Source organism: Scomber japonicus, chromosome 1 (genome assembly GCF_027409825.1).
Source record: "Scomber japonicus isolate fScoJap1 chromosome 1, fScoJap1.pri, whole genome shotgun sequence".
In the NCBI taxonomy this organism is placed as follows: Eukaryota; Metazoa; Chordata; class Actinopteri; order Scombriformes; family Scombridae; genus Scomber; species Scomber japonicus.
Window position 1 is genome coordinate 20,967,428 of NC_070578.1, and position 21,045 is coordinate 20,988,472.

The 21,045-nt window shown below is 37.3% G+C and overlaps 1 protein-coding gene across 1 annotated transcript in view; it reads left to right on the forward strand.

Annotated features, from left to right (window-relative positions):
- The first annotated feature begins 213 nt into the window (after positions 1 to 213).
- Positions 214 to 21,045, forward strand: part of tcf12 (transcription factor 12) — a 78,681-nt gene continuing 57,849 nt past the window's right edge. The window contains exons 1-5 of the mRNA XM_053336414.1: positions 214 to 320; positions 998 to 1,087; positions 1,693 to 1,765; positions 10,584 to 10,657; positions 18,580 to 18,682. Of these exons, the coding sequence (XP_053192389.1) occupies positions 1,016 to 1,087; positions 1,693 to 1,765; positions 10,584 to 10,657; positions 18,580 to 18,682 (322 nt within the window). The 5' untranslated portion in view covers positions 214 to 320; positions 998 to 1,015. The remainder of the gene's footprint in view (positions 321 to 997; positions 1,088 to 1,692; positions 1,766 to 10,583; positions 10,658 to 18,579; positions 18,683 to 21,045) is intronic.

The window sequence follows — 21,045 nt, forward strand, 5'->3', positions numbered from 1 at the left end:
CGGCTGGTAGTAAAGCAAAGACAGACATGTGGTGCATCAGTATGACCCGGGACAGTGTGTGCTGACTCCTGCAGCATCTCCCGTTGTGTGGGACCATCATGTCACTGTGCGGCGGAGGGATACAATAACCAATGTCATCGTGGTGCTGAGGCTTCTGCACAGCAAAAATGTCTGCCTAAGGGAGACTCGTAACTGATATATAGAGGATATTTTCCCAGGTATAGCCGCTTAAACACACACTTTCACGTGTTTTGAGGCGCATTTCAAGAAAGCGAGTCTTCACCAGATCACCCTAGTCGGGATTTTAATCGGGAAAAAAGGTAAAATATCAATGTGAGTTTGGCCAAAGCTTTCGGACCTGTGAAAGAAGTTGGGAGTTGAGAAAGACCATCATTGCGTTTTGTGTGCCGGAGCTGCTTTATTTTTGGCTTTCTTACTAATGTGCAGTCAGTGTGCACTTTGTGGTTCTCTAGTTAGAAGGACACGGTCTTCCCTGTACTAAGTACAAGCTATTTTCAACCCATATTAGCAGAAACTGCAGCTAGTGATAGCCAGCTAGCTAATGACGTTAGGTGCCTCAGCTAACAGCAAACCATGGTAATCTATTCTTGGAAAATGTGCAACCACTGACAGCCTCTTTAGTGTGTTACATACATGTCTTTACAGCAGTATGCGGTGTTATTACAGAGAAACTGCAGCAATGCGATGCTGTGCCATCCATTCAGAGTGGTCCTACCTCTCTCTCTGTGTCTTTTAAAATCAGCGGATAAAACTAAACGTGCGCACAAAATGTTTGCACCATCTCATCAATTATAACATGTCAGGGTCTATTTGATGCAGCGCTGGCAGCCAACTTTACTCCTCAGTGATGGTCTATTATTTTGCATCCATAACAAATGCTTCTCGTGGCAGTCTGTCATTTCCTGTGGCACTCATCCGGCCGCTGTTAGATAAACCAGCCTGAGATGTGACCTGATGGACTGTGTGCTCTCTCCAGGTTTCTAAGATCGTCAGGATGAATCCTCAGCAGCGGATTGCCGCTCTCGGAACAGACAAGGAATTAAGTGACCTGCTGGATTTTAGTGCGGTAGGTTTTCTTTTTTCTGTTTTTTTTCCTCCTCCAGTGTCACCTCTTTAGTACCATGCAGCTCCCAGAGGTGTTTAATAGGCTACAACATGTCTAATTGATGATCAGTTCTTATTAGTGTTGACTGATATGATTTTACATGTGATTTTTTTCATTTCTGAAAATCATGCTTTCATGAATCATCCCTTATATACTACAGCTGAAACATTAGTCGATTAGTTGTCAGCTATTAAATGGATTGATGATCAATTAATTGCTGTAAGTCATTTTTAAGAAGAAGAATGTCTAAATGTTGTAAATTCCAGCTTCTCAAATTTGACTATCCTTTAGTTTCTTCAGTTGTCTTTGAGTAAACTGTATATTTTTGGATTATTTTTTGAGACAAACAAGACAGCTGATCGTCATGTTTCACCATTTTCATACAATCAATGACTGCGTCTAATGATTATTTTCTTGTTAATGAAAATAATGGTTAGGTGCAGCCCTAAAATGATCTCTCATTATTAAAAATCATGAGCTGCTTTTGAAAAAAACAGTATATATTGCTTCTCTACTATTTATTAGTTGCTCTAATGCTCTGAGTCTGTTCATATTCATCCTTTCAGATGTTCTCTCCACCTGTAAGCGGAGCGAAAAACAGGCCCACAACACTTGGAAGCAGCCAGTTCAGTGCATCAGGTAGGAACTGATCCCTCAAACATATATCTCAGTAAACCCTTTGAAATTACGTGTCTTTGTACCTGCTTGCATGACTCATAAATCTGCACCTCAAAATCAGTGGTTTAACTACTTCTGCCCTTGTTTAAATGAGGTCTGGATTTATTTATAAATGGAAGATGAAGGAAAAGAGTTGTAGCGTTTAGTCTTGCATGATATTTTTTTTTCCACCTCTGTGTGACGCTTGTGTGCGCCGTTCACATCTGGAACTAGAAACATGAGCTCTCCACCTGGAAGTGTAGTGGAGTTAGGATGTAGACCAAAGCACAGTGCAGGCCATAGACATATGTAAATGTTTTATTGATCTGATTACCATCACGCTGTAATTCAGTACTCATGTTTTACCTGCTTGTTAGAGGCATAAATCAAACATAGTGTATTTGCTTTGATTGAGGTGTATTGTCAAGTGTCTGTGCAGCAAGTGCTCATGGACACAATACATCTTTGTTCTTATCAGAGACTGATGTGCGTTGGAGGCAAATTTATGATCAGGTTAAAATCTGTGAAAGACTCGCTGTTAATCTTTCTAAATGTTAGTAGTTCATTGGGATTATGAGACATCCTCTCCTTGAGTTATTCTAAATATTGTGCAGTAATTTTTGTTTTCTTTGTCCATGCAGAAGCTTGATAATGGCTCAACCCCCATATGTACACAAACCTAATGGTCTAATTATTCTATTTTATCATTATTATCTTTGAGTGTCTCCATTGACAAACAGTGTGTGTGTATGGTTTGAGTTTGGCTGTTACAACCAGAGGTCAGATTCCCTGTCTCTGGACTGCTTCCTGACTATAGATGCTACAGGACATTAATCCGAAGCACATCTATTGTCTGATGTGCTACTAGAGAAAGTCAACAAACAAGCATTATGTTTCTGAAAGCACGTTTTGTGTGCATCCACAATGCCTCATTGTCCTCAGTTATCTATGAAACCAAAGACACAAGAACAGAGCTGTCGTACATGAACTATGGAGTTGGGAGTATGAGTTTTCAACACCTAATCCCTCCTCAGTAAAGTAAATGCTGAGGAGGAGTGATCAAGCCGCACCTTCGCACAAATATGTTAATTTCTGCATTAGTGGCACAAAGGTCTGGACTGTAATTCTCCTGCATTTTTCTCTCGCATTTAGAAAAGCTTCACAAATATACATATTTGAATGTTTTTATTATTCATTGGGCAAGATATTCTATAACATAAGAATTTGTTATACAATATTAAATGACTATAGCCTCCAAACTTACTGTACGCTTAAGTCAACTCTCAGACACAGTGTCAGCAAAAAGAAACTACTTCCAGAAACTTTTCAAATATTGGATTTTTTTTACTGATTTTGTACAGGTGTAATAAACTGGTAACCAGTGTATATTTTCTAATTGTGGATAATGACACGGCCAGGTTACTGTGTCAAAGCTAAAACACATCCATGCTACATGATGAAATGTTTGATTCTTGATGGTTTGAAGGTCTAAAGTGATTTAAAAAAACAGATACCAGTAAAATAGTGATATATGAAAACAGTCATACTGAAGAACTGAATAGAGATGGCTTTGTTGTGTGCATTATGATTTAATCTAGTGTGATGTGGACATCCTGTGGACAGCCACCTTTAGGCTGGGCTGTGCACTCTGTGACTTCCAAAATAGACCAGCATCAGCATGGTGCTTTTTGTGTGCAACAGAAAAGAAATGGAGACTGTCAGGAGAATAATGTGTTACAGCCAGAGCTCATTGTCATTGCTGTGTGTTGTCTGGTCACCAGCTTTGTCCTTTACAAATGAAAAAACAAAAACTGTAAATGTGTTAAACTGCTTTTTCTTTTAAAAGTATTTGAAGATTAGAAATGTACAACTACCCTGTCACCTTTGATTATAAAGTTTACCTTTAAACTGTAAAATATATTGGCATATTATTGTTTGTAACAACTGTTTATAATCTATGTTCATTTAACTATCAGCCAATACACTGTGTAAATATCTGATATTATTCAAATACCAATTGTCTGTAAATGCATCAAAAAACCAAATGTGTCCGGCTCCATCGTTTCTTTCTAGTTTTTAGAAGGCTGCCATAATAATCTTGACAATGTTTCGTAACACTTTTATCTCTTTCTTGCATATATGATGTTTGTATGATGGTGTATATGATCGTATATATATACTGTAGATAACACTGATGAACAAGATACACTTTACATGTGCATTTTTGAAGCCAATCACAACCTAATATGAAATAACTGAGAGGCAATAACAGTTAAAAGCTTTGACCTGTGGTAGCAGTGCTTTCAGCCTAGGATGTGCGCTAAATGGTTCTTTTATTAATACAGAATTCAGATATTAGTATGAAAGATGTATTGGTATCTTCTGTATTGGATTTATGGTTTTTTTCTGTTGTGGTGGTCAGAAAATGTATCAAGGGGTATCAAGGTAAGTAAAGAGAATGATCTTTTTTTTTTTTTCTGTTTTATTGCTTCATCCTGTAATCAATCAGCTGCCGTCGACATACTGGACCTTTGACTCTGAAGTGGATTATAGTGTAGATTTAAAACTTTGTTTGCCACTTTAAATTTTGATGGTGATAATGTGTTATTGAAGCGCTCACACCAATATGTCATTTATATTATGATAAATGTTTCAAAACTGAATTATGCAAAATGAACCCTTTATCATATAGGTTATAATGATGTGTTGAAGCCTTAAATGTATTGTGGGTAAAGCCCTCCTCCCCCCAGCCTGCAGCATGTCCTCCTGTGTCTCTGATCCTCAGGCAGGGGAAGAAGCACCTCCATAAGTGATTGTGAACATAAGGCAAGTGAGTGTGCAGACAGAAGTGTGAAAATTGCAGGGAATGAGAGTTTGGATTATTGCATCTCAGCTGGGCATAGCCAGATAATTGAGGCAGAGTGGGACTGGCAAGACCCTTCAAAAGTGTGCCAGAAAGATGGATTGGAAAAAATAGCCAAAGTGGCTCTGACAGAGATTCATCATCTCTCCCTTCCAGCTGTGTTGATAATGCAAATTTGATGAGACCATTGACTCGTCAGTGTAGTGGGGCAGTGGATGGCTGCTGGTAAATGGGTGAGTGTCCTTTAGTGGTGTGTAGTGTAGTGGTTAACTGACTGCTTGTTAGCTGCAACCAGTAGCTGGTATTTGTTTGGTTTGTCACTCAGTTGGTTTCCACAGTTATAAAGATACTCGACTACAACAACACTGCTGTCTCTGTTCAGCTTGGTGGGTAAATCAAGACTGTTCACACCAGAGACTCTGAGTTCATATTTATCCAATCATTAATTAACAGACCTATATCTGTATTTTTATGATCTTACTTGACTGATCAACATTTTCCATGTAAAATAAAGCAGTTTAATCCATTACAGTGAAGATAAAAGCCCTAAGACAACACGAGATAAATAACATTGTTCTCCCGCACTAAATATTTGAAAAAATGATGCTGACAAATCTTTTTCTAAGTTTGTATTAGATTGTCTTGTGTGTTTGTTTCTTAGGCAGTGCTGTGATTAGGCCATCTTCAGCTACACCAAGGGGCTGTCTCTTTCACTCACTGTGTCTCAGATTCTTTGGAAATGCCTCCTCATTTAAGAATTTAGGACCCAGTACAGAATCTAGCTCAAATTGACAAGCATGTTAGTGTAATTTAAACAGAGTAATGGAGGACTGTCTGACCTCATGTCCTAGTGAAAAGTGTTTGGTTCCTCTCAGTCCAGCTTTTACATCACATTCATTATTTGTACACAGGCACTTCATGCAGTCATTGGGTTTACCATTAGCACTGCTGTCAGTTCATTTATACAAGAAACCATTATGCCAAGTAGAGCCGAGGGCTCTCTGTAAGTCAACAAAACAAATGTGGATTTGTTTACATTAACATGCATATCAATTAAACTTAGCCGCATGTGAATGTTACATTATGTTGTTTTAGGAGGCAGGTCTTCAACTAATTACACTACAGTGTATATATAGCCCAAATACATAAATCTCAACATACATCAATCATAATCCTCAATATTTTTGGGAGAGAGATAAAATCTGTCCCTACAAATAAACTGTGCTGGGAATCAGGTCAAATAGTTTTTAAGTGACTGACATTTCTTTTTTTTTATTCAAGATGCCACTGGGATCAGACGTTTTTTAATTTTTTTATACCCCTTCAGGGCTGTGGTTTTGCTACAGGCTGTTGTTAAGTGATGGGAGGTGTGCAATCCCAGGGTTAATTGTATTTTATAGATTCTTCAATTTAAGATTTTTTTTTGTTGTATACCCATGTTGTCAGGACCAGTATTTGTAAGTAACTTAAAAGTACTGTAGAATTGTTCCAGATATGTTTATTCATGTTCATTGAGCCATGCGTGTGATCATTTACAGGAGCTTTTGACACCACAAGGACTCTAGAGACCCAGATAGCTGCAATCGTAATAACTGTCAAAGAATTAAATGCCCTAGTTTCTAACCCTAGATAATGTGATGTTATTTATATATTTTCACATCATTTTGGACCTACAATATTTAAAAAAAAAACCTCAAAACAACACTGGTTGTATTTTCTCACAGTATGAAGAAAAGTGAAACAAATATGCTCACTGATTAAATATGTGCTATGTCCTCAAGTAATCCTAATTCAGAACAGGATTAGTATTGATTTCTATTTTAAATAAACTACTAAATATTGTTTCAAGAGCAGCAACAGTAATGTTTACAGCAGCAAGGCCACTCAATAATATCTCACTGGAAACAATACGTCCATAATAATAATAATATTTCTGACAGGAAAAGACAGAGTTAAGTTTAGAGTTGAGTTTTTACTCTCCACATCGACTGTTAACCTGCATGCAATCAAAGCTCAAACGTGATTGGTCAATACGACTCGGACTACAAATGGAAACCAGAATGTTTCCGTTACCAAAATCTTGTCCCTCTGACTGCAGATTCTACATTCATATGCAGATCTTTGTTTGTAGAGATTACACATCAGATCATCTGATCACAAATAGATTGCTCTAAGTGCAGCTGGGAATGCACCTTTAGGACACATCGAGATCTGGTCCCTCAGACCAGACTCAGAAGTGGTCTGGGACACATATGGCCACATTCTTCTAGCAGTGTGTACATGAATGTGTCCCACATTGAAGGACAGCCTACTCAGCTGATGTCCTTCACATGACAACGGTGTCACTTAATAGTATGAAGCAAGAAGAAGAAGAAGCCACAACAACAGGCAAAATGGATTCTGGCAATATTTTGAAATCTCTGGCGGGCTAGGCACAAGAAGTGTATTGCTGCATTAAAAACAGCAACGTATTTGGTCTTTGGCGGTAGAAGTGAGATCCAGTCACACGTGGCAACGCCAAGCTAATGCCAGGTGTCAACTGATGTACTTACAGCTGTCCACTTGTGATAGGATCACCTCAGGCGCATGTTAAATCCAGAAGTTATGATAGTGAGGCTGTATGCATGTACTGCCCTCCACCACCACTCTTACCACAGGTTTACAAGAAGTCTTTAGTGGATAAGGATAGCATCATTATGAACATGTTACATGATGTATTTCACCTGTGTATCAAGGTCACTCGTCTAGGTTATGCTTCTGCATATGAACTGCAGATAAGCCACAGATTAGGAGACATGCTTCCCTCAGCAGACAAGGTTTATATTTTTATATACTTTATATATTTTGTATAGAATTGATGTAAAGTACAGATTTAATTCATCACACTTAAGGTTTTTGTGTGTGTGCTGAATCCTGAAATCTGGTTGTTACACCTCTACTCTAAAATTTGTCAGGGTCAGCATACTTTCCGGACATTCAAGGATACACAAACCACCATCTGGCCTGTAATAATAATAACATAAAATAAAAAAAAAATAAAAAATGTAATTTAATCTTAGTTTTAATAGGCCGGCACTCTGCAAGACCAGTTGTAAGTTTCATCACAAACTTGAAAGCTGCTGTAATACATTTTTACATATTTTAAATATCTCTATATTAATAAAAACGTATGTATAAATGTATAAATTGAGAGGTATCACTCATAGTGATGAACCTTATCACCCAACTTGCCAAAAAATATAACCTTGATGAAGGTGGACTGCATTGATTTTAAGAGCATGTGTCTCTGTTGTAGAAATTAGTCCATGTTTGTCACAGAACACCTAAGAGCAGCAGCGGCTCCCCCAATTCATTAGATGTATGTAACGTTGTAGCCTGTGTGTGTGTGTTATTGTGTGTGTATGTGTGTGTTTTGTTTTGCCCCTTGTGTCTCTGAGTAATCCTATTGTCCTGGCTGTCTGTGTAAAGGGAAGAGAGCGACCCTTGAGCCCTGGTAGGAGATGGTAATCAGATGAGATGACAGCCAGTGGCCCAGAGAGCAAACACTGACTATTGTTACTTCCAGTGTGTAAACGCTCTCAGTTGAGACACAATGTGTCACATTTGGATCTTCACATTACCAAAATTGGGACTTTGGATGAGCTATTAGGAAAACAAGTAGTAGTTAGCAGCCGTAGATAAATTAGTGTCACAGTTAAGAAAGTGATCAATAACTCAGATAAATGAACAAGACAATTTCAGTGTATTTTTTTATTCCATGAAACCACAGAAGAAGAGGAAATTAATCTTCTGTGTGCTAGCAACAAAACATGTTTTTACCACGATGACTCTGCTCACTGGAGCGTGATTTCTGGTTAGAAAAATGTCACCATATGTAAGTAGTATATAGTAAGTATATTATAAAATGTTCCATGATGCAAGTTTCTAAGACTTTGTTTTCATCATAAAAGTTAAAAATTGATTTGCAATACCAAAAAAAAGAACTGCAGTGTAATTGATCATATGTCATATTGGGTTTTGTTTCATTTCCTCAGATGGGTAACTTAAAACCATTGTCTGTGTTACTGAAGTGCACTGTGGTGTAAGAAGCATCACTATTGAACTCGGTGAAGTGAAGTGAGCTACACCTAAACTTTGTGAATCAGAGAAGTGCTCCACATATTTTGATCTGTGATTACAGGCTTGTTTTTTTGTCGTGCAGAATCCACTTCTGCTTTCAGGAGTTGTGTTATTTCAGTCATGTCTGATGTTGGCATGCCTAACTGCTGCATGGAGGGAGGTTCATGTCATTTGTTCAATTTTGAAAAGTTGTGTTGTCTTGCTATGTTATTATTTTTCTGAGCATACACACATTTCTAGAAATCAGATATTTTTTATTTGAAGTTGAAAATGAAGCAATGGTATTACATTTTACTGAGACAGATGAAATTATCACAGGGATGATCAATAACGTGGAGAAAGTTGATGCTTTACACGCTCTGCAATTACGTTTTGTTTTGTGGGCACTTTGGCTGTGACTGCAACACAATATTGTTTCAAACAGCAAGAACCATTGAGGCATCACATATTTTTACAGACCAGATCACATAAATGTAATTTTTAAAGATCAGATATTATATTTTTCAACATATGCCAGATGGTCCGGCTTTGCGGTTTGACTGGAGTTATTGATTTTATTTGTTTATCTGTTTGACTTTTGAAACATAGAGGTTTTCTTCTATTTGAAAATGAGTTTTATCACGTTTTTGTGCTCAGCTGTTTAGAAGTAGCTTGACATACATCAATGCCAAATCATAAAGTTGTTTTTTGGCACATGAAGAAAATACAGGAATGGTTATTTTTCTTCATGATTTATGTAAAGCAGATGAAAAATAGGTTTTGTGTCATGAAGTTTAAAGTTTTGAAAGGATTAGTCACTTTTCTCATTAATTCCAAATGGTATAAACATAGCTAATAGTGTTAAATGATATTTGTATCTTGCCAGACAAGCTTTGCATTATCAGTGAATCTACTGATGGTCTTCTTGTCAATGAAAGGTCATAAAAAAATGGAAAATGCCTTTTGTAGAGCCCAAGTTGACACCTTCAAATTAAATATTTTGTCAGACCAACAGTCTAAAATCCAAAGATATTCAGTTTACTGATATATAACAAAGCAAAGTGAAAAACCACTGAAATATTTGATGTGTTATTGGTAGTTGTCAACTAAGAGAAATCAACTAGCCTAATTGTCTCAGGTCCATTTGTAGATATAACATAAGGCTTTTATTTATCTGCAGCAATGCCAACATGTATGCACACTCTGATGAGAGCAAGTCGACTTCAGGATTTCTTTTACTGACTGTGTTTGTGATTCATACACAAGTGTTCAATACTGTCTGCATAGCTTTACTTCAGTTAAAGTTATGTGCTGAGCTGCTGGGTGTGTATCCCCAGCCTGATATATAGAACAGTATGTACAAAAACTATTAAAAACACATCAGTGCGTCACACCGTTGCACTGGGTGATATGTTTCTTCGCCCTGACGCTAATGGTTGCTGTTGCTTGTTTGGAATGGCTCCCCATGCTTTTAAAAGTTTTTTTAGATATTAACGGAGGTCTACAGAACAGAGAAATATGTTATATCCAACTCATACTTGCCTGTTTAAGGAACGTGTGGGTAACATTTCTTTGTTTGAAGTGTATCCACTTTGGAAAGTAACTATAACAGCAGACTATTTTACATTTATATCTATAGTTTTAAACAAAGGACTCAGACATTCTGTTAAATGCAATCATATGGTGAACAGTGTTGTTATTGTCATTGTAATTCCTATGTATTTGTGTGTGTGTGTATGTGTGTTAGTGGGGAAGACTGAATCTAGACGTAATATGTACATTGGACTGTGTGAGTAATCTTGACTTGCTGACTGAGTTGTGCATCTCTTCCTCTGACAGGTATGGATGAGCGGACCAACCAAGCATCCTGGGCCCCAGGTGGCGAGTCCAGTCCTTCCTATGAGTCCTCCAGGGTAAGATGACCCACACCTTAGCACCTCTGAATGGCCTTTCTGCTCCACAGCACTTCATTTAACACTCATTACATCAAAGTGGTACATTCACCAGGTTTTGGTCTCACCTTAGCCCGAGTATGATCTGCAGTAGACAAACTGTGTTTCTCTGACAGTAGGAGTTGGTTCATATTCTGATGAGTGGTGGAATAGATTTTATTAAAATCAAGTGATTATTTGCATATGCTATGCAGTTGTAAGGGAACCAATTACTGAAATCTGATGTTATGGTGGAACTGAGCTGTTTTTTAGTAAAAGTCTGTTTAAATATGGCAGCTCAAAATATAAAAAAAGGTGAACACTATGAATATATATTTTTTTACCATTAAAGTATTTTATTTATTTTATTTTATTTACTCTAGAGGAGTTTTTTCATCAGTGTGGTTTGTGTGAGAACAGTTGTTTATGTGGCAATAACTTGCTCTCAATCATTACAACTTAAACCAGTGGCTCTGTGTCCTAATAACGGTGAATAAGAGATAAACTAAAAACTAATGTGAAGATGCAGCTCTAATCTTTTTTCAGTTTCAAACATCAACAGTGAGTATAGAAGAAGGTTTGGGACTCATGGGTGCAGTTGTGTGATTTTTATGAATAAAGTGGGAAACATTGTTCTTCATTGTGTCCTAAAAGCAATGAAACAACTTATTAACGGCCATGTTTTCAAAGGTACTTAAAAACATAGTAGAAACATCCAGTAGAAACTCACTAAACCTAACCCAAATCACTTGATTCAATACTTAAAATTATATTATTCTTTTGTCCATGATCTACACAAAAGAAAAAACTATTAATTTGATACTGAAAATTGTCTCTAGTCCCCTAGAAGCATTGACATTGTCATACAAATTCATTAGATGCTGCCTTTTTTGAATTAATAATCAGTTTGAGCTAATTGCTGTTTCCATGGGGAACTCTTACCTTCAAAATATCTTCAAATGTTTAATGTAGCGCTGCAACATTTAAACTATTAATTCAACTATTAAATTAATCACCAAGTAATTTGATAAGATACTAAAAAAATTGAGTCATTTTTAAAGAAAAGTTAGAAGATTTGTATGGTTGCAGCTTCAAATGTGAATATGTTCTGGGTTGTTTGGTCCTCTATGACAGTATACTGGGTATTTTTGGGTTGTGGACTGTTGGTGAAAACAAGACATTTGACCTCACCTCAGGTTTTGGGAAACAGTGTGAAGATTTGATGCTTTTCTGTGCCATACACGATTGTAAACTGAACAACTTTGGTTATTTATTTGTTTTGTTGATCAAACTAAACAAAATATTTGAGAGTGTCACCATGCTCTCTAAGAAATTACAGCAGGCATTTCTGACATTTGAAAGACCAAACAACTTATTAATTGTGATGATATAATATACAATAATTGATGAATGATTGTTAGTTGCAGCCCTAGTATGATAATATAGAAGAAACTGTGGCAGTTAAATGCATGTTTAGACTGTATCTGTATTGTTTAATTTAAGTGAGAACACCTCACTGTTTGTGTGAGGAAGTGTGAAGAGCTCTCTCCTGTTTGTTTGTCCCTCACACATTGGTTGTTCTAGATGCCCTGTATGAATTTCATTTAATGTCAATCTCCTGTCACTTTCTATTACAATTCAGCTAAATGTCAGAGCCACTCGGGCTGCGTTACCTTGTTTATTTCTCTGTGCCCTTCCCGAATGAACATCTACAGGCTATGGTAACATAGGCAACTTGATTTGAATTATAAGACAGAGACGCTTGAGATATCTTTGCTCCAGGTGCATATAAATGAGTGTTTCTGACATTGCAAGGCACAGCATCAGCCAGCAGACAGCTGTTTACACCTCCATAAGACGTCCATGTGAACACTCACACACACAGCTGCATACACACACCTTATATTGATACAGACTTGATTTATATAGCCTATAAAGCATTATGTACCATATTCTGGTTTAAGAAGGGAGAAGCGTTTCTTACCAACCTCAGTTGTCTACTGTTTAAATTCTTTTCTTTTTTTTTTTCTTGGAAAATGCATTTTCTTTGGCTGTATTTTATAATTCATGCCACAGTTATGACAGAATCAAGAACAGATAGATCACATATATATATTAACTACTAATAACCAGATTGCCCCAGGGTTGCGTCCTCTCGCCTCTTTTATTTGTCTTGTACACTAATGAGTGCCAGAGCCAATTTGTGCAGTGCCGAATCATTAAGTTCGCAGATGACTCTGTCATCGTGTCTCTTCTCAGCAGTCATGACCCTGATCGTGGCCCTGTAGTGGCAGAATTAGTACAAGTCATTTTTCTTGGACACCAATGTGTTGAAAACCAAAGAGATGACACTACATTTTTAGTAAGAATCATACGTTATACAGTAATCTGTCCTGTGGTGATTAATGATCAAACTGTGGAGTTTGTGCAGCAGTACTAATATCTTGGCACTGTAATTGATGACAAGCTGACCTTTTAGGCTCATGTGGATGCTGTGTGGAAAAGCCCACCAGCATGTGTACTTTTAATTTAAGTTTTAATGTAGACAACATGAAAATATTTTATTCTTGTTGTACTGAATCAGATTATCCTTTGTCAGCTGGTTCGGGTCACTTACCCTCAGAAACAGAAACAGATTGCAGTGTATCATCAAAGCGTGTAGTTAAAGTGCAGGTATGACCTTGAATGACCTTTCTCATCTGTACAAAGTTAAGACTTTGAAGAAGACTCAACTGATCCTACTCAACTGATCCTACCCCTGTTCAAGGAGTTTAAGTTGCGTCTGTCTGTCCGCAGATGCAAACTACCAAGGACCAATATTTAAGAGCTCATTTGTCTCTGCTTTTGGACTATTTATTATCTCCTGATGGATTTGTGTTACTGTTGTACAACAAATTGGTGCTCAGGGAGACTAAAGATGTCGTTGATCCTGATGTGCAAAGTTCGAAAATGGAGCTGACTTGTGTCTATTGTAGATAAGATGTTAGGAGTGTTTGCTGTAATATTGTGTTTAAAGCTGGATTAGCTGACAAAAATGACAGATTGTGAGCAGTCCCATGGTACATGTGTTAGTGTTGACGTATTATCCTGGACTTGTCGTGACTCTGAGAGGTCTTTGCCTGGGGAACAGAGCACAACAATAAATAAGGCAGTGTAAAATAAAGTGGTCCCATTAAAAGTTAGATTTTAAATTTCCTCTCCCAGACTTTGCCAGAAAAAACATTTAATAAAAAGTGTATAGCAGCACATTTTTTCCTAAGGTTTATTTGAAATCGGTGTTAACACTGTCAATGAAAATTTTGATGAGAATTTTTCATTGTCAACCTTTTATTTCATGACTAAATTGTAGTAACAGTGTAAATTAAACAATATTTACAACACAATGAGATGATATAGCTGGTCCTATTTAGGCGGGTAACCTAGATCACAGTAGCCATCTCAGAGGATTGGCTGTTGGCCATAATTTATCTGCCCTGCAGTAGTTTCACGCTGGCGTTCCCCCACCCACATGGAAAGAATACTTTCAAGACACACACACACTCCAGCATATAACTGACACGTAAGTTTAACCCCACTTCCACCCATCTATATAATCGACCGCTTAACAGGAGAGGGGAATAAAACAACTTAACTGTAATTAGTTTGTCTTTTTATACTGTTATATGTATTTTCTATTTTTGAAGTAGGGTTGGAAAAGAGTAAAGGTTTGAAAAATACATATGTGAAGGAAATATGATTGTACTGACCTTTTTTTTATATGGAGTACTGTAAGTCAGTAACATATTCTCAGCCTAGATAACTAAACACATATTTCAAGGTATTCTTACTTCTCAAATCAATTTCTACATCCAGGAGAAATATAATTCAGCAATATCCATTACATTATCATGAAACTGAAAATGATGACTAAAACATTGCCTAAAATTAGACTAAAATTAAAACTGAGTGCCACTAACGAAATCCTGATTTAAATAATACAAAACAAAACAGACTAAGATGGGACTTCAAACAGTCTACAATTTTCAGTAAGCCACTGAGACTAAAACAAAATTTTAAATTCTTGTCAAAATTAACACTGTTTCAAATACATACATTTTCTTAACCACTTATGTTTGGGGTCCTGTGTGTCTGGAGCTAATTACTGCACACCCTGAGCATGAAGTCACAAACACACTTGTAATAGTAACGTAACAGAACAAATGGATGTCTTATTTCTAGGTGGGAAATGCTGCCCATACAAATAAAATGGTTAATTATTAGTTCTGTTCACTTATTAAATTAAACTCAAATAATAGATTATAAAAAGAGGACCATTTTCTTCAAAAACAATGCTCATTCCCAATATCTGTCTTCCACTGATCTCTCAGAAGAAATCCTCAGTGCTTTGTCTTTCAGTCTGTTACAAAGGGAATTCAGTCTTGTCCCGGAGCTTGTTTGAGCTGGTGAGCTACGAGTATGTGATCAGTCGACTGTGAACAGTCCCGAGCCCTGCCGTGCTGACCTTGGCTCCCAGCCAGCCGCTGTATCCTGGGCAGCTGTGGCTGTAGGCTGGCGGTCTGACAGTCAGGGCTGTGCCCACCGCCACCGAACGACAACCCCCACTTCCCCAGTGCCCTGCCCCAACTTGATACTCGACCCCACACACATCCATCATGACCATATCATCGCTTCCCAAGCTGCCACATGCAGCCACACGTTCACCTGGGATGCAGCACTGAGTGTGGAAAAGATAACTTCTTAAACACTGCAGCGAGTGATTGGGGGACGAGGCGTGAGCTCAAGCCTACCCGCCGCTACAGTGATCTGACAGTTATTTAGCCAGTAGTGCTAACGTAGCCCTGTGGCAGCGATGACAGCATGTGTTAGTGTCTTGGATAGATGTAGGCCACCAGTGTTTGGGAATGATGAAGGATCTGTGATTGATGATCTAACGGTCCCAGAGGAGCAAACACTGTGTAGTTGCATTAAGACACACACACACACACACACACACACACACACAGGATTGACCATTATCCCCCTACCTCTTTTTTCTTTCCCTTCTCTACCAGGCTAGCCTTTTCCTGCTCCACAGTGGCAATCATAACAATCAAAAAATAATTGTTTGTGAAGAATTGCTTGAGACTGAAGAGAGGAAGTATTTTTTCTCACTTAGCTGCTTATGTGTAAGTCTGTATTTGTGTGTATGTGTGTGTTTGTGTGTGTTTGTGTGTGTGTGTGTGTGTGTGTGTGTTAGGGTCTTTTCATAACTGAAGGTCTGAACCAATGTTCATGTTTTTGTAACACTATATGTTTGATCCATTTAGTTTTGGTTTCACATTACAAAATGCGAGCGCACTAAAGAACCTTACATACCATACCTTCATCCTGTCATCATCACCTGCGTGGGCGGCATTTCTCCATACTTGACATTGATGTACTTGTCTGATGCTGGTGTGTTGTCAATTTGGTGACTAGCCTTCTTTTGCCATGGAAAAAATGAATGTCATTATAATAACACTATAATAAAAATATTATTGAGGCATTACTTTATCTTCAGGTGGCATTGCTCTCACAACCTCTCATATCCTTTCTCTCATCCTCTCCAAAAATACCGGGAAAGTCTCAGCTTATTTTTTTCCAGTTGACTTTTTATAACGCTGTCTGACCATATTTCATTTAAAAACTTGGTGTCCTTCTCTTCCCGTGTGCCACCGTGGCTCATTTTTTATTTTCCCAGTTCTGACGATATCCTGCTGGAATTTCCTCTAATGGATACAAAAGTTTGAACCATCCAGAAAATGTTTTCACACTAGAAATAAATCTAACCATAGTTCAGTTTGATCTGCCCAAGACCGCCTCGTTTCGTCCGACCAAAGTTCGGCTGTTTGGTCCGGGCCTTTAATTTTGGTTTGGATCAAACTGAAAAAGTTTGAAAGTCCAGACCAGAGGAGGTTGGTGTGAAAGGGCCCCCCGTTTGCTCGAGGCTCTCATGAAGCTGTTGTTGTTATTGAGTCTGTTCATGGTGTGAGGAACAGTGTGTGCGGCCTGGCAGGAGCACAATAGGGAATCTCTGAGGATTCCCTCAACACAGCGCAATACTCCACTGCCTTTGAAATTACTCCATCACCATCCACTCACAAAAAAAAAGATGGATAATAAGATTTACTTTTTTTTTAATGTATGTTGAATGCAAAGGGTACGAGTTGGTGAAAATAGCTCTATAGAAATGCAAGCCCGCTGCTGCTCAGTCCCTCTGGTGTGAGTTAATGTAGTTTGGGGAGATGTATTTGACTGGAGCACAGGAGGATTTTCACAGGGCTTGGGATTAGCACTGTAACGGAGTATCTTTTATTACATGGGACCCCGAGTTTTCAAAAACCATACTGTGACCGATATTTAGACCTAAGCCCCTGAAGCTGATAACTGTCATGAAAAGGCACTGTTAAGCTGCAGGAGAAAAAGGCAATTTTTTAAAGCTGCAGGTACCTGGGAATGATGTAGGATTGCATCTCTCTGTTTTTTCTTCTTCTATTAAACAACACCTTCTCCTGAAGTGCAGGCATGAAATGTTATATAAACCTGTTATCACCTAGATAAAGAAGTAGAATTAAAAAGAAAACTCAAAAAATAGGCATAAAGAAATAGATGTTGTTTAAGGTTAGGGTGAAAGTGAAAGTTCATTTCCGTATGTAACCCTATTTTGAATGACTGAAATACACAGTTTTGTTGTTTTTTTGGTAACGAAGATAAAGCAAATACACATGTTAAAATGTGGTTGTCCTATGAGAGCAGAAGCAATCTTTTTCATTGGCACCCTGACAAAAATGTAAAAATGTCAACAATTAAAATTTAGAATTCAAAAAAGAGACATAGATCCAGCAGTAAATACAATTTAATGCAACAATAACCTCAATTAGATCTGATTGTAAAAGGTATGAGTGTAGTCAGTGGTGGACTTGAATAAAACTTTAAAATCAGTCAAATAAATCAGTTGATCCAGTTTCAAATCCTGTCAGTCTATCTTTTCATACTAGCCATTAAGAGATTTCTTCATAAAGCCCTCATAATGAGGCTCCAACTATCCAAATTAGTAAAATAAAGTAAATATATTTAAAAATAGTCATTTTACTGACAAATTGTTGCTGTTCTCCTTCTACAGCTGAACAGGAAAATACTGCAGACACACAATGAGGGATTTCTTTTAACAATAAAGACTAACTGTGGAAGATACAACGCAGACTGCTAAAACCTCATATTATAATAATACAGTAAGCAAAACCCTTTTTTAATACAACATCTGTGGGCAGCTCATATGGGCACCTGACTATTGTTTTGAGACAGACTTAAATAAATTATAAACCTATTCCTTTGAATCTACAGCATAAAATAACTTGATCAGCAATAAGCCCGTTTTTTACTGTCTCAAGAGCCCAGTAAAAAAACAAAAAGACAAGTAATGTGAGTTTTGCAACAAATGACAACTTATTGTCAATAAGCATTTTAGTACTTATACAGCAGTTGTAAAATTTGACCTAAAAGCAGCCTCATGAAGGTATAAAAATATTGTTTTCTTTTAACATGCAAAGGATGAAACATTTGATGTTACTGAGTTAAGTCAAGTGGATTAAAGACACTCAGGTTTGTTTGAGGATATGATGGATGAAAGAAATAAAAAGACATATAAAGGGAGTAGTTTTCACATCAACAACTCATGACTGATGTTTAATGAGGAAAAAGAATGCAAACCGCATCAGCTTTTCTTTTCATCCTTTCTCATTTTTTCCCCCATGCACAAGAGAGTGGACGGTTTATTTGCATAACTGACCAGTTTTGCTCTTTCCCTCCTCGTTAGTAGTACGCCAGAACACTCAATCTGTGAAGTTGCCCAATAACATGCTTAATATTCTGATCTCTTCCCCCAGGGTTTTGCAGACAGCCCTCATTACGGCGATCATTTGAGTGACAGTCGATTAGTGTCCCATGAAGGATTGTCCCCAACACCTTTTGTGAACTCGAACATAATGGGTAAGTAAGTGATTCTCTTCAACTCACTCCTTACATGCCCTTTGGTCGTGGAAAGACATCCTGTAAAAAAAATTGCCTGATTGAGGTTAAGGCATCTGGAGGTAGCAGCACTGCCAGGCTACAGGCCTATTTTTTCCATCTCCTGCTGTCTTTATTTCCTCCTTTAATCCCCCTCCCCTTTCTGTATCTTCCTTTTCCTCCTCCTGTGATGACCCTCCCCCAGGCTAGAAGTCACGCCATCAGTATAGCTTTCCATCATAAGAAGCTGTCTCCTAACCGTCACAACCACCCTCAGCAACTTACGCTGGCAGCAGGGTGGAGGGTTAAACACACAGTTGAATCAAAGATCATCTCGCAGATGTATCAAAAATTTTGAATTTATTGTCTATTTTTTGGGTTTGTCAAATATAGAGCTGCAATCAATTATTCTATCAACAGAAAATTAATCATCATCTGTTTTGAGTCATTTAAAAAAAAGAAAAAAAGAAAAAGTCTTTTGTTTCAGATGTTTAAATGTGAATATTTACTGGTTTCTTTGTCTTGCAGGGTTATGGACTTTTGATTGAGATAAAACAATTTTAACGACTTAATTTGGAGCTTTGAGAAACCATGATCTAGATTTTTTTTACCATTGTCTGACATAATCAAGAAAATAATCAACATATTAATCTGTAATGAAAATAATCTTTTTGTTGTTGCCCAAGTTGAATCATTGCTCCCTTGATTGAATCACCATGCAGTTTTTTGATTTATGGCTGGCAAATCGAACAACCTTTTTAGGTAAAGATAAAAATATAACATATATAATCACTATGAAATATACCCTTTTCAAACACACACTGTATTATTGACTTATGATATGTCGATCCATTATAAAAATGAAAAGCTGTGTGTAATCCAGCACTTTGGCCTGGCATCGATGTGATGTGTAACCACTCGACAGTTTTATGACTAACTACATCTTAGCTCATTATGTAATAGCCCTGGAGACTGGTTTCCAAACAAAGTGATTAGTTCACAAATGGTTGCTGCTGAATTGAAACAAAATGTTATCCTTGTAATTGATCACATGACTGTTCCATACATACAGAGTATCTATTCCCCGTTTCGACTGCGTCTGTAATTATGTGCACAAGCTGCAGAATATTAATGTGATCAGCTGGAGTGATATGTCTGATTTAGACAGAATGATTGTAAACTTGGAATTGCCTATGCTTATCTCGGGCTGGGAATGCAAGATGAGTATGGTCTTATTAAATTGTTTTTTTCACAATAATATCTGGGATTTACATGGATTTATGGAATTTTCAGCATCCCCATTAAATCGTGTCTGCAGGTTTTATTTCTCATCAATAAACAAGATAGAAAAACCACACAGTGAAATATACAGTCGTGATTTTAGGCAAAGGTATAACTTTGGTTTGAGAAGTCGAGGGGCACAAAACAAAGGGTCTGGGGGGTCCTCTGCCATAGAAATGTTTTCGATTTGAATTCCATTTCCTGTATTTCTATATATATTTAGGTACCATGGTGATATAAAATCCAGGAAATAGTGAAAGTGGTCAAAATGATATATTCTACCAGAAAGTATAGTACTAAAATATGTACACTTTCTGTAGTTTTTAATTGAGGGACTGATAGCCAGGACTTGAGAGAATAATTTTATTTATATGCTGTTTATAAGTTTTATCGAGAGGCCAAAGTCTCTTTTAAGCACAGTTTCAGAATTGTAAAAGCTTTATTCTATTTGTGAAAATACAGTAAAGGCAGATTTCACTGTTTTTTTTCATATGTATAAACTTTAGACCATGCAGGAATAGATGAAAAAACTGTGAAATCTGCCTTTATTGCATTTTCATAACTAGAATAAAGCTTTCACAAATCTGAAACTGTGCTTTAGATTTCGGCCTCTTTGAGATAATCCAGTCCAGATTTAGGTATAGTGGCTTTATTTCTGGACCTGGTCTAATGTTGTCTACATATGAAAAAAAAAGAAAAGTGAAATCTGCCCTAATAGGTAAAAGCTTTCCCTTTGTTATTTTGTCACAAATTAAATAAAGCTTTTACAAATGTGAAAGTGTTTTCTCAGAAAACAGTACGGCTCTACCTAATGACTAACACGCTATTGTAACAGTAAGAAGTGGAAAAAACGGAGGACCAGTCACTCAACAATTTAAGTTCAGGTTCCCTTAAATTTCCATCTGCTGATGCTGTTGGTGTTTCATTTTTATTTTTTTGAAGTGCTGCCTGACTTCAAGGATTTTTTCGTGTTCCTGAACTTCTGAGTTGACCAAATAATCAGTCTTTCATTGAGTGTATGAAATTCTTAGGTGAGATGTTGGGAAAACGGTTAGACTAAGGCA